At 40.0% G+C, this 13,819-nt stretch overlaps 1 protein-coding gene across 2 annotated transcripts in view; it reads right to left on the bottom strand.

Annotated features, from left to right (window-relative positions):
• Positions 1–13,819, bottom strand: part of MCC (MCC regulator of WNT signaling pathway) — a 340,541-nt gene that overhangs the window by 287,321 nt on the left and 39,401 nt on the right. For both annotated transcript variants that reach the window (XM_054032915.1, XM_054032914.1), the window contains exon 2: positions 3,181–3,428. In XM_054032915.1, the coding sequence (XP_053888890.1) occupies positions 3,181–3,415 (235 nt within the window). In that variant the 5' untranslated portion in view covers positions 3,416–3,428. The remainder of the gene's footprint in view (positions 1–3,180; positions 3,429–13,819) is intronic.

The raw sequence follows: 13,819 nt of genomic DNA, 5'->3' as shown, positions 1-13,819 counted from the left end.
TTATGAACTGCTAAACCAGAACAGCTCAGAATTGCTTATGGTTTGTTTTTTTCTTATCTGAGCATCTGGTCTGTGGAATCATATCAGTAGCCATAGCGCTCCCAGTTGGACAGCAAAACCTCTCATCTGTCCAACTGAATTAAGATTTTACTGATAAAACAGTTTCAAATATCTGTTCTCTCAAAAGTTACAATGCGCCTAGAAGTTGTATTTTTGGAGTAGGATTCCTTTACCAAGGAAGATCCAGTAAATATACTAGTGGTCTGTAAAATGCCAGGCACACCTATAGATATAAATATATCATAATTGCATTTACTGTAACTTTTTACATAAAATATGTATAACCTTTCAAAACTTTAAGAAATACAGTACTACCTATGAGACACACACCCTTTATGCGGCAAGTTTTCTGTTTTAAGGAATCACAAAAAAGTAACCTCAAACATACAGCCTATTCTTCTGCTTGATTATTACAATGTCCCTTTTGTTAAGCAATCCATTTCTGTCAGTCTCTTGAGTGGTCACTTAAGACAGGTTTTAAGGTACCTGTCATGGCTTTACTGCCTCCGTAACTGAGTGGTGCCAACAGGTCTCTTGGAGACACTTGAAATTCTCTCAATAACTTCCTACTGAAGATCCATTCTGATAAGTTAGATTGGAACAGATACTGCAGCTCCCCACAGTAGACTTTCAAAGTTAATTTTACCTTTTATTACTTTTACTGTGTTAAAAAAAACAACATAACATTTGAGAAACAGAACTTACTTTAATATTCACTTGTGTATACAGTTTGACCCTACTGACTTTGAAGTCAGTGTTAAAACTCCCATTCATTTTAATGGCATAGAATTGGACCCGAAAAGCATTTTGAGAACCCTGGAAGTATGGCATTAATGAAATGAAAAATGTTATTCTAGTGACTTTAAAGGTGTTCTGCTTTGTCGTGTATTCAAATGGAAGGTTCAGTCCACTGTCCTACTCTGTATCATTTAAATGAAATGGTAGAAACAGGTTTCATAGATTCTATGGCCAGAAGGGACCATTGTTATCATAGTCTGACCTCCTGTATTACACAGACAGAGAACTTTCCCAAAATAATTTCCAGAGCAGATCTTTTAGAAAAACATTCAATCTTGATTTAAAAACGGTCAGTGATGGAGAATCCACCACGACCCTTGGTAAATTGTTCCAATGGTTAATTACTCTGACCAATATTGTGGTCTAGTGGACTGAGCACAGAATGCGGGGGATGGGAGAGTCTGATTTCTAACTTGTAATCACGATTAACACTGCCCCTTCCTTGGCCTAAAGAAAATCACTTAACCTCCCTAACTTCAACTGCCTCCCCATCTGTAAAATGGGGTTAACAATACTTACTAGTAGGGATGTTATGAAGATTCTCTGGTCAATGACTACAATGAGTGAAAAGCGAGACTATCTACAGAAGTCAAGTTGCAACAATCAGTTAGGAATAATAATTAATTATTATGAAATTTTATTTTTCACTTGCTTTTACATTGCTTTGTAATGGGATGCAATGATTGGAGTATTGGACATACAAGTTTGTAGCTTTACTTTAAATAGGTACATATATTATTTTTGCACCTCTTTGTGAAGACGTTAGCTGCAAGGCCTTCTTTTTCACAAGGCCTGAACTATGTGCTCGCTGTACAAGCTCCAAACAAAATCCTTAATGTAAAAGTCCCTTCAAAGAAGGCAGATTCCTTTGTTGCAGGTCACCAGGACCCCTGCTGCTCAGTGGCAGCTAAATGAATTTGGAGTTTCTGTAATTTATGCACTCCATATGGACGTTGGATAGAAACTTTCAAGGGATAACAGTGGCTGACACATCACATGGAAATAAATCTTGAGGAAAGGCCTATAAACAGTCTTTGAAGACACCGGTTATTAAAAAAGTGCACCTTCCTCAAAAAATCAGCATCCATCAAGTTTATTTGTATTAATTAGCACATTTTTATGTCTCCTGTCTTAAGCAATGTTTACAAAGCTATAGGGATCAGGTTCAAATAACATCACTAGCTCTCCAAGTCCTGATTAAATAAATAAAAAAAAAAAAGGATATGTGCCCCTGAAGAGCTGAAAGGCAGTGAAACTTGTAGCTCATTAGTCAGGACTGCTAGCATGCTCCAGGTCACATTATGTTTGTGCCCTGTGAAATGTTTTTAATAGCAGCGTGATCACTGAACTTCTCTAGAGCATGGGAAGAATCAAAGCAGGATAACTGTATAGAAATCATGACATTTCCAACAAGTGTAAAAATAAACCAAAATGAAAGCGAAGCGACAGACAAAGCTAGGCTTTATCTGCATGGAATGGAAAATACCACCATGGGCAGGGAATTTAAATGTTCAGACTGCTTCTACCATCTCACTGACATACTTAAAATTTGTGAAAATATATCAACAATTATAAGAAAAATATTAATTCAATTGTCCACTTAGGAAAATGCATAAAATAAACTTCATGTACAGAATTGCTCATCTGGTCAGGTGTTATGGGGTTTTTTTTGTTTTTTTTTTTGGTTTGGTTTATTTTGGGGCGGGGGGGAAGGGAAGGAAAGGATTTTGTATTCTCTTCAATCATAACATACTGGACTAGATGAAGTGATTTTCTGACCGAGGCTGGCAACTCATGTTCCTACAGCAATATACTAAATTCTAAGGAAAACAGAATTGAACACCAGCTGAGAAACAGGGTAAGACTTGCTTGATAAGGAAGATGGACTAGATGGTACTATGTTCTTCCTGTCTAACATTTCTACCTATATATTTGTTCAGGCTTTCCTGTCAATGTAGTTCCAGAGTTTCCTAGCACTTTAACCATCAGCTGAGCAATCTGTCTCGGGTCTTTTCAGTGAAGTGAACGTGTTGCTGCAGTTGGGTCACAATCTATGTGCCCATAATTTTTACAAAAAGGTTGTTCTGTACTTTTTCTCTTATAAATATGAGTTAACCAAATACCATGGTGATGGGCAGTTTATTCATTATTAATGATAAAAATCTATTATCTGATTATCTTGTGCCAAAGCATATTTGCAAAACCCTTTGAGTGAAAACCTGGCCCCCATAAAGTTAACATAAATATTCCCATTGACTTAACAGAGCCAGGATTTCAGCCTTCATTATTTATCCCTGGAGGAGCATTTGAAATTGTACCTACCGAAACTGTTATCACTGCTCGTTGGCCAGGAGGCTATTCTGTCCCTTAACAACTTCTTTTTACAAGAGTCATCTGATTTCACGGAAAGTTCCACTTCCTCTTTCCTGATTTCTCGCACAAGCTGCATGCGGCACCGAGTAAAATCCCGAAAGGAAATCTTCCCATTTTCATCTGCTCCTAGTTGGTGCATGATCTCAGCAACAGACTCCTCCATATTCAACTGACGGCACACCATCAGCAAGTCATTCCTGTGCGGGGGCAGAGGGGGAAGAGAGGAGAAGAGAAAAAAGCAATTTAGTTCATAAAACAATGCTAACCCTGTCTAATCTGGAAATCCATTTATTCACAGACATTTAAATCTAATACAGCAGCTTTGAATTTTGTGAATCCAATAAAGGAACTGTGAGGTCGGCAGATTTCAATCATGGGAATAATGCCTGAACAAAGTAAAGTTCTGAACTCCCGTTGCTTCTCAGCAAAGCTACACGCAACAACCCCGATGAGGTTGTATGTCCAGATTGTAACCATATTTACCAGAAAGATTTAGACTTCTATTCAGTTATGCCGAAGCAAAACGCACCACAGACAGAGCAGAAAAGGAGGAAAATACTAAAAACAATATTAATGTATAAATCCCCAATTGTACAGTTACTAACATTTCTATTATCAGAGATCTACAGAGCCAATGAGAACTGAATCTTGCACCATTACACCGATGCTCCCCCAACTGTGGTTCGCAACCCCAAACAGGGTCCTAGGTCCAACGAGGCAGATTTGCCCCATGAGACACTGCCATCTGCCCCAAACATATCCAGGCCTGCTCTACAAACACCAAGCCAGGAGGCTGCCATTTTATTCTACAAAATGGTGGACTAAAAATAGCGTGATGTCACACATACAGTATGTGTGTGTAAAAGCAGCTTCTTGGCATGGCGTTGGTGGAACAGGTGCAGGCATGTTGGCTGTGTGGAGGTGGCTGTGCAGACACCATTTTGCTATTTGCATATCTAGCTGTGCAAGCATCCAAGTGAAAGACTAATCCAGTTCCTGGTGAGCAGCAGCCTTATCAACAGAGCCTCCTCTCTGCTTGAGTTGGTAGGAGCCTGTGCTAACTTTTCTGATGGGAATCTGCATTGGCTTGTAAGCACCTTAAGGCAAGGCCCATGTTTTCTTTTATGCTAACCAGAGTACCCTGTTGGCACTCAATAAAGAATCATTCTAAGTTACTGTCTCTGTGCTGCAAGTTCCTCGCAGACACAGATGATGACTGAGCATCTCAGTCAGATAGAGGACCAGTTTGCATCCTTTTTCCCCAGTGTGGACATGACAAAGTATCCTTGGGTGCAAGCCTTTCAGTGCAAGCCTGATGCCATGGCTCTGCCAGCAGCTGAAAGTGAACAGCTCAGCAAAATTTCCTGTGATCAATTTTTGCAAGGAATATATGCCCAAATGTTCTCTCCCAGAGTTCTGGTTCACTGTCAAGAATGAATATCCTGAACTCTGAACACTCGACTTGAAACTGTCTGGAGTCAAAGGAAACAGTAAGTTTCAAAATGGCATCATGGAAGCAAAAAGTTTGGGAACCCTTGCTTTATAGTATCCTGTCAGGTAGTTCTAAGGGGTAGGTATCAGGAATAGATAATATTTAAACAACTACTCTCTCAGAAGATGGACGAGTGCTCCAGTTTCCATTTCACTCAGGAGAGGTAAAGCAGTAAGTTAAAAACCCAAGGAGGGAGGGAAAAAAAAGAAAGGAGAAATATTATTTTGAATAGTCGGTTTAAAGCCTGTTCCCAGACTTTCTGATTACCTTTTAAAATCTCAGTTCCAGTTGTTCAATGAAAGTGACAAAAGGGAAGGAAAACTCTGAATTCAGATCCACACATTCCTCCAAATCTCAAAAAGCAACAAGAAAGTTGCAACAAAATCAATTCTAAGTGTAGGTATAACTGTACATATCTTTTTGTATGAAATGTAATTAAGATTGATGCATGTAAATCAAACTGAACACATTGCCAAAAATAACCATTCAAGGACACTGGGACTGATGCCACCCTTTGTTTTGTCTGAGGGAGGGAAGAGCCATTGGAGTGTCCCTTGGACTATGATTGGGCGAGGAGGAAGAAACCTTCCACAGATGCTTTCATGTCTCCCATCCAGAAGATCTTCCTTTTGTGTTTTCTCCAAAAGGAGATAGAACACAATTTGTAAAAGAATAAATGGTAGCAGTTGAAAGGACAGGAAGGATAAGGCACAATGGAAAAAAATGGCTTAATACTAACCAGATAAAAACAACATTGTATGGATTAAAAATTGGTTCCTAAAAAGGAACAGGCCATAGCCATGAACAATGAGACTCCTGAGAAACAGTAGGAAGGAATGTACCTCAGGAACCCACGGTTCAAATATCTGATATTCCCATTAATGATCTAGGTTCCGGTTCAATGAAATACTTAAAATACATGCTTTGCTGACTCAGGGCCCTAGAGCAGTGCTGAAAAAATTCACTCACTCAGTTACCACTCGTGAGTGAGAAACTCTCCCTAACCAGCAAAGGACCTATGCCATAAATTTCTAGTTTTTGTGAAAAAAATTAAGTTTCTTGCTCATATAGAACAAATACGAGACTCTGAATTTATACTACTTAGCAAACCAATAATATTCTGAATATTGTTCAGGAAGTTTGTGTGCGTGGAATAAGTACCTGAAATTCTTATATAATAAATTTACAGCATGTGTTATGCTACAGCCATTTGATATTACAGTCAACGTCCATCTGTTCTATAGAAAAAGAGTTAGATTGCCTGGAGCTTTATAAATCTGTAATTCCAGAACAGCTGCCCCACCAGGCCTCCTGGCACAGGCTTTTATGGTGGAACTAGAATATAAAAACAATAGTAAAACACATTCTTGATGACAGTGTATTTTAGCCAAAAAATTCCCCACTTAGCTTAAGAATGAGTTTATTATGGAAGATGTAAATCGCATGGTGTATGCTGACTATAAATGACTGATAATTCATGATACAATTTTAGGAATATTTTTATTTTTTCTATTAAAGAGAACAAAAACTGACATCAATAATATTTGATATAAAGATAGTACTTTAATATTACATAGTGTGATATGGTAGCCCTTCCTCGAGCACCCTTCTGCGGCAGACCATGGCACGGCATGTATGCCTGCCTTGGTTTCACCTTCTTTTGTCAGTAGAAAGGAATAAAGTCTCCCATTGTCCACTTCAAAGTGCTATCCTTGGACATAATTTATTCACACAAACATGACAATCCATAGAACCCTCATAATAAAACAGCTCTCCACAGAACCCCAAAGTACCACAGGTTCATGGCAGTTTTCCATGCTGCTCGCTCCCAAATCATCATCAAGTCCATCTCCAGTCTATTTCCAGTCTTTTTGCCCTTGTTCTAGGGCTCCACTCTCCAGACGACTCCCCACCTGAGAGTTCCCAGATTCACTCTTCTCCCACTCACACTTGTCCAGTAGCCCCAAGTCAGGTCTCCTGTGACAGAGCTCCCCGCAGTGTTCCACTCAGCCAGGCCTTCCCTGAGAATCCTACCTCCACTCAGGCAACAACCCCGCAGTACCAGCCCCTTGTTCTGGGCTCAGGTTCCTGCTGACTTCCACTAAGGTCTGCTGCAAGGGGGCTTCCCACAGTGTTTCACAAACCCAGGCCTCTCTGGTTGAGAATCCTACCCCTGCTCCTGGGACCCACCATCCAGCATCAAACCTCTTGTTTCGGGCTATGCTTTCCCAACCAGGCTGGTTCTTCACCTTGTTCCTGTGGCCTCTGCAAGAGCTCTCCTGTAACTCAACAAGGTTCCGCAGCTCCGGCCAGTCCTCACCATCAACTTTCCTCATCTTTTGTTCTTCCCAATGGCTCTCTGTTCCAGTTCTTCTCTGCTGCTCCTATTTCTCCCTGAGTCTCTCCTTCCCTCCTCAGGCAGCTCTCACCTGCCTCTTTCCTGACTGACTCTCCACTGTCTCAGTATTTCCCCATTTTTATACCATCTCTGTGTCTCATTTCCCCATCTGTGAAATGGGGATAATACTATTTCCCTACTTCGCATGGGGGAGGGAGAGGGGTTGTGGATAAATACATTAAATATTGTGGGGTTCTTAGATACTACTGAATTGGACTGTATAAGTGCCTAAAATAAATAAGACAGAATTCCTACGCATGTGCTTCAAGTTAAACATGTGCATATGCATTTTCTGGATCAGGGCTTAAGACCGAAATAACAGAACAAAATGATAAACCGGGGGAGGGAGGGCGGGCCCCTACAGGAAGACAAGGATTAAAAGAGTAAGCGATCATGAGATGATCTTATTCTTATATATGCTGCTTGTGATTTCCCTACTTGCTCTCTAAATACAGAGATTAGATAATACCTATAATTTTTAATACACTGCAATCTGGAGACTCTGTCCCAAATTAAGTCAGAAACTTGTGGGAGGTCAGTGAGAAGGGTTAATATGAATTATAAGAAACTGTTTTTTATACTAGGATTATCAGACATTAATTTATTAGCCAAAGATATCGAACGCTAGTGAAATTATTGATCCAATTCACACCTGAGCATGTCAACCATTCTGGAATGACATTAGCTTTATCCATTTCCCTCTATTCTCATATCATCAGAATACATTTTTTTTCCTTTTTTTAAAAAATACAGCAAAAAATATTTTCTAAGGAATCTGTTTAAAAGCTACATACACATCTAGAAGATGTATGGGAAGTTGTTCATGTAAATACCTGCACATAGAGATTAACATCTAACAGGAATACATACTTCACTTCTATGGGGGGGGGGGATAGCTCAGTGGTTTGAGCATTGGCCTGCTAAACCCAGGGTTGTGAGTTCAATCCTTGAGGGGGCCACTTGGGAATCTGGGGCAAAATCAGTACTTGGTCCTGCTAGTGAAGGCAGGGGGCTGGACTCCATGACCTTTCAAGGTCCCTTCCAGTTCTAGGAGATGGGATATCTCCATTATTATTAAATTCCTGATTAATTCCCACTCAAAAATACCCTGAGGCACAAAATTAACCATTTAAAAATTGCAATTTCCACAGCTACCAATTGTGACATCGGAGGCTTATGGCTTCAGGTCTGGAATAAGTAGCAAGATCATCTTAACTAAAGAAATAAAGAATCCTGTATTCATAAAATATCCTTAATAATACAATTAGTACGAAGTCGTAAAAATATGAACTAGCTGAATTATTATGATTTATAGTCAGTATGACTCATTTTCCCATGCTCTCAGGCTTGAATACAGCAAATAAATACTTAAGCAAATGCTTAACTTTACGAACAGTAGTTGTCCTATGACTTCAAGAGATCTACTCACATTCTTGAAGTTAATACAGTAACTCCTCACTTAACGTTGTAGTTATGTTCCTGAAAAATGCGACTAAGTGAAACGATGTTAAGCGTATCCAATTTCCCCATAAGAATGAATGTAAATGGGGGGTTAGGTTCTAGGGACATTTTTTTTTTTAACCATACAATACAGTACTATAGTGGGAGGCGCCCCTGCTTTACCACACACAGGCACAGCCCACTGGCACTGGAGACAATGAGGCAGGCAAGGAGACTGAAGGTGCTGTAGGCTCGGAGAAGCAGCAGCAGCATGTTGCACAGCAGCAGCAGCAGCTTCCCCCACTCTGCAAGCACCAGGGGCGGGGGGCTCAACCCTCGGCCTGACCACGCCCCCCCAGTCCCTCAAGCCAAGCTCCCACCCTTAACCCGCCTTTGTCTGCCCCTCCTCTACTTGCGCTACATTGATGACATCTTCATCATATGGACCCACGGAAAGGAGACCCTTGAAGAATTCCACCTGGACTTCAACAATTTCCACCCCACCATCAACCTCAGCCTGGGCCAGTCCACACAAGAGATCCACTTCCTGCACACTACAGTACAAATAAGTGATGGTCACATAAACACCACCCTATACCGGAAACCTACTGACCGCTATACGTACCTACATGCCTCCAGCTTCCATCCAAGACACATCACACAATCCATTGTCTACAGCCAAGCCCTAAGATACAACCGAATTTTCTCCAACCCCTCAGACAGAGACAAACACCTACAAGATCTTTATCAAGCATTCGTAAAACTACAATACCCACCTGGGGAAGTGAGGAAACAGATTGACAGAGCAAGACGGGTACCCAGAAATCACCTACTACAGGACAGGCCCAACAAGGACAATAACAGAACACCACTGGCCATCACATACAGCCCCCAGCTAAAACCTCTCCAGCGCATTATCCACGAACTACAACCTATCCTGGAAAATGATCCCTCACTCTCACAGACCTTGGGAGGCAGGCCAGTCCTCGCTTACAGACAACCCCCCAACCTGAAGCAAATACTCACCAGCAACTACACACCACACCACAGAAACACCAACCCAGGAACCTATCCCTGTAGCAAACCTCGTTGCCTACTCTGTCCCCATATCTACTCTGGCAACAGCATCAGAGGACCCAACCACATCAGTCACACCATCAAGGGCTCATTCACCTGCACATCCACTAATGTTATATATGCCATCATGTGCCAGCAATGCCCCTCTGCCATGTACATTGGCCAAACCGGACAGTCCCTCCGCAAAAGAATAAATGGACACAAATTGGACATCAGGAATGGTAACATACATAAGACAGTAAGTGAACACTTCAATCTCCCTGGTCATTCTATTACAGATTTAAAAGTCACTATCATTGAACAAAAAAAACTTCAGAAACAGACTTCAAAGAGAAACAGCAGAACTAAAATTCATTTGCAAATTCAACACCATTAATCTGGGCTTGAATAGGGACTGGGAGTGGCTGGCTCATTACAGAAGCAGCTTTTCCTCTCCTGGAATTGACACCTCCTCATCTATTATTGGGAGTGGACTACATCCACCCTGATTGAATTGGTCCTGTCAACAGTGGTTCTCCACTTGCGAAGTAACTCCCTGCTCTCCATGTGTCAGTATATAATGCTTGCATCTGTAACTTTCACTCTATGCATCCGAAGAAGTGAGGTTTTTACTCACGAAAGCTTATGCCCAAATAAATCTGTTAGTCTTTAAGGTGCCACCAGACTCCTTGTTGTTTTTGTAGATACAGACTAACACAGCTACCCCCTGATACTTGTATAGAATAAAATTACACAAAAGGCCAGATTTAATGGGGGGAAATCAGATTTCACAGTCCGTGATGCGTTTTTCACAGCTGTGAATTTGGTAGGGCCCTACATATGATCATCCCCTCCATGCATATCTAATTTCGTGTATATGTGGGCTAGGATTTCAAAGAGGCACAACAGTGTGGGGAGCCTAAACTCTTGGGGGCTCGTTGAAAATCCCAGCTGTAACACAACCATACAAAAATATGTGCCAACAAGTTACATACAAACTATTTAGAGTAGATGTATTGGTATGCTATCATGCCAATTCTGCTACAATACTCAAGTCAGTAACAGGTTTCAGAGGGGTAGCCATGTTAGTCTGTATCAGTAAAAAGACGCTACCGACGCCAATGGGACAGCTTCTTCCATCAGGGTGGTTAAACACTGGAACAAATTGCCTAGGGAGGTTGTGGAATCTCCGTCTCTGGAGATATTTAAGAGTAGGTTAGATAAATGTCTATCAGGGATGATCTAGACAGTATTTGGTCCTGCCATGCGGGCAGGGGACTGGACTCGATGACCTCTCGAGGTCCCTTCCAGTCCTATAATCTATGAATCTATGAATCTATAAGCACAGGTACTCCACCTCCCCAACAGGCAGTAGCTATGCTGACAGGAGAAGCTGTCCCATCGACATAGTGTTGTTGCACCAGGAATTCAACTGGTATAACTGCATTACTCAGGGATGTGGACTGAATGAGTCTTAAAAGAAAGGAGCCAGAAAAATGTTGGATTCGTTTTCATCTTTCCATGTATCACAAAAAATAATACTTTACCCTTCAAGGGCCTGGTTCTCCTCTCACTACCTGTAATCTGGTTTTAGATCCAGTTAACTCATCTGGCTTCACTGCAGATACTCCTGATTCACACTAGTGAGAGATCACAATCAGGCCCATCATCTTTACTCTTTTTAAAATATTCTTTCAAAATCTTTAGCTTTTTAGGGCAATATGGACACCAAGACACCAGGCACAATGAACAGGGGACCATAACTATTTACAAATACAAAAGAAATAAAGGCCACATGAATCCTTCTTAGCATTTCAAGCAGCTTTGATGTCAATGACTAGGATTTGGTCATAAGGGAATATCAGCCTTGCTAAATTATACCCTGAGGGGATAAAAGATTTGCCTGATCTTGTTTAACACGCACACAAACATTTTTATTGTGTCTAGTAACAAACCACTCAGCCATTTTTTCCCTCCAAGACCAGGAGAGGTATTTTCTACATAAAAGTGTTGCTATATCATAACAATTATATCTTCACTCTAACACACATTCATTTTAGAATTTTTGTTTATTAAGGAGTTCAAAAGTTTAGAGAGAAAAAAAAAAGCCTCTGCCTAAATAGACCCTTTTAAATTTATGCCCCATAACCGCTTAAACGTACCAAATAATATGTTTTAATGATACTGTGGCAATCAGAGCCAAGACACCTACACACAAGTCTTGTGGACAATTGATAAGAGAGTTAAAGAAACTAGACGGAGTCCCTGCTGACACACAGGAAATGGTGAACAGATCTTTTAACAGGATTCTATCAGTATGCAGGTTGTTATTCTGTCAAGGTTTTTTTAATGATTTGGCAGTTCCTATTTGGCCTCTCTACTTAGAACAACAATACTAAGAAAAGCATTAAGCTTTTCAACTTTCCAAATCTTAGCCATTCAGTTTAGCAAGTGTAGGATTTATGTAAACACGAACAATTATAAAATGGTTTTAATTTTAATAATTAATACTTGGTATATAGAGGGAATTTGAACCATTTAGATTCCTTTTCTCTTCACTAAGAAAAAGTAAACATAAAAATGTATGTAAGTATACCGACTGCATGGTACAACACTATTGTACAACTGAGTGGGTAAATCATAGGCTCATTTTAGAAATTATGACTGGGGAAAATGTATACATTTATTAATACTTGTATTCATTAATAGGATTACCAAAGCTTCAATTTATTCATTCTGACAAATTTTAGTAGAGTGAGACACAAACAGCATTTATCAACTACATAAAACTTTTTTCCCTACAATTTACATTTTTTTTAATGCAACGTTCAGTTGTACTTTTTTCTGCCCATTGCTTTGGTGAATAGAAAGAACTACCTGCACAAGAATCTATGTGGGCACTTGCACATTTACACACATTTATATAATGAACAATACATTTTATTGGATTATATAAAATCAACAGCAATTTTGACCCACTTACATTTTTTAACAGCTGCAAATAATAATGCTATTCTGCTAGGAAATTACTTAGTCACTGTCTACACAATCTCCATCCTAATGCATCTTTAAATTTTAAATTTTCTGCTTCATAAGCAAGTTTCCGTACCAAGAGTTTCCTAGAGGCAGTTAGAATAAACATCTATTCCCAGATATTTAAACTATAATTAAGATGTATTTCTCGATCTGTAGACAGATAGTGATCTGGTTGGAATAATACCGAAGATCCCATTCTGCCTGAACATTTTGTAACAGCTAAGATAAAAGAAGTTGAGAGAAAAATATTTTATTTTGCTAAATTCTTTAGTACTTGAAATGTGTTTACTTAACGCATTTGATAGCACTTCATGTATAATCAGTTTCACAGCTTCCCTTGCATAATCAATTAAACACCAGTCCCAAAAATATTTACACGTAAGTAACTTTAAAGACAACAACAACAAGATGGAAGTGTGTTTTGTTTTTTTAGCAGGGACAATTTCAACTTAAAAAAAAATCTGAATTATTTTTACCTACTATTATTACAAATGATGCCTATGATTACTATAACTGAAAGAGATTAGAGGGAAAACTTTTTTTTTTTTAATTTCAGTTTACTTTGTGCATATGATGGCATTTTAGTGACTTTTAGCTGGTAGTAGGGGAGCCTCAGTGCTGGTGCACCACTAGCCCAAAGTAGGTCAAGTGCTAGACCCAGGAATCACTAACTTCAACTCTGTAGCATGAAAGAAGATTCCTAATGGAATCAAAAGTAGCTCTGTTGCTACACAGTGGAGAGAGGAGGGGTAAGAGTAGTGTTTAGGGCCCTCAGAGGGAGCCCACACTACCAGGTACACACAGCTGTCCCCAGATTCTCTAACTAGGCCAGGGAAATCCTGTCTGGCGGTCAGTCCTGCAAGGGATCCATGCAAGCGCCAGGGTCTACCTCTTTGAACCCCATTACAGAATCAAGGATTCAATTAGTCAGTTTATCTTGGTTTTTTTGTTTTGGTATCTTTCTCACAGCAATAATGAATAGAAACACTAAAAATAAAAAAAAGTGATTGCAAAACCACAAACATTGTCAGGGAGACCTAGGGCTTGTACACACTACCACTTATGTCAGTATAACTTATGTTGCTTAGGGGTGTGAGTAACCCACCTCCCAAAGCAACATACCAGTAAGTTACACCGACCTAAGCTCCGGTGTGAACAGCGCTATG

Source organism: Malaclemys terrapin, chromosome 6 (genome assembly GCF_027887155.1).
Source record: "Malaclemys terrapin pileata isolate rMalTer1 chromosome 6, rMalTer1.hap1, whole genome shotgun sequence".
NCBI classification, from domain to species: domain Eukaryota; kingdom Metazoa; phylum Chordata; order Testudines; family Emydidae; genus Malaclemys; species Malaclemys terrapin.
Note: the sequence above shows the minus strand (reverse complement) of the source record. Positions and strands in the feature narration are given on the sequence as shown.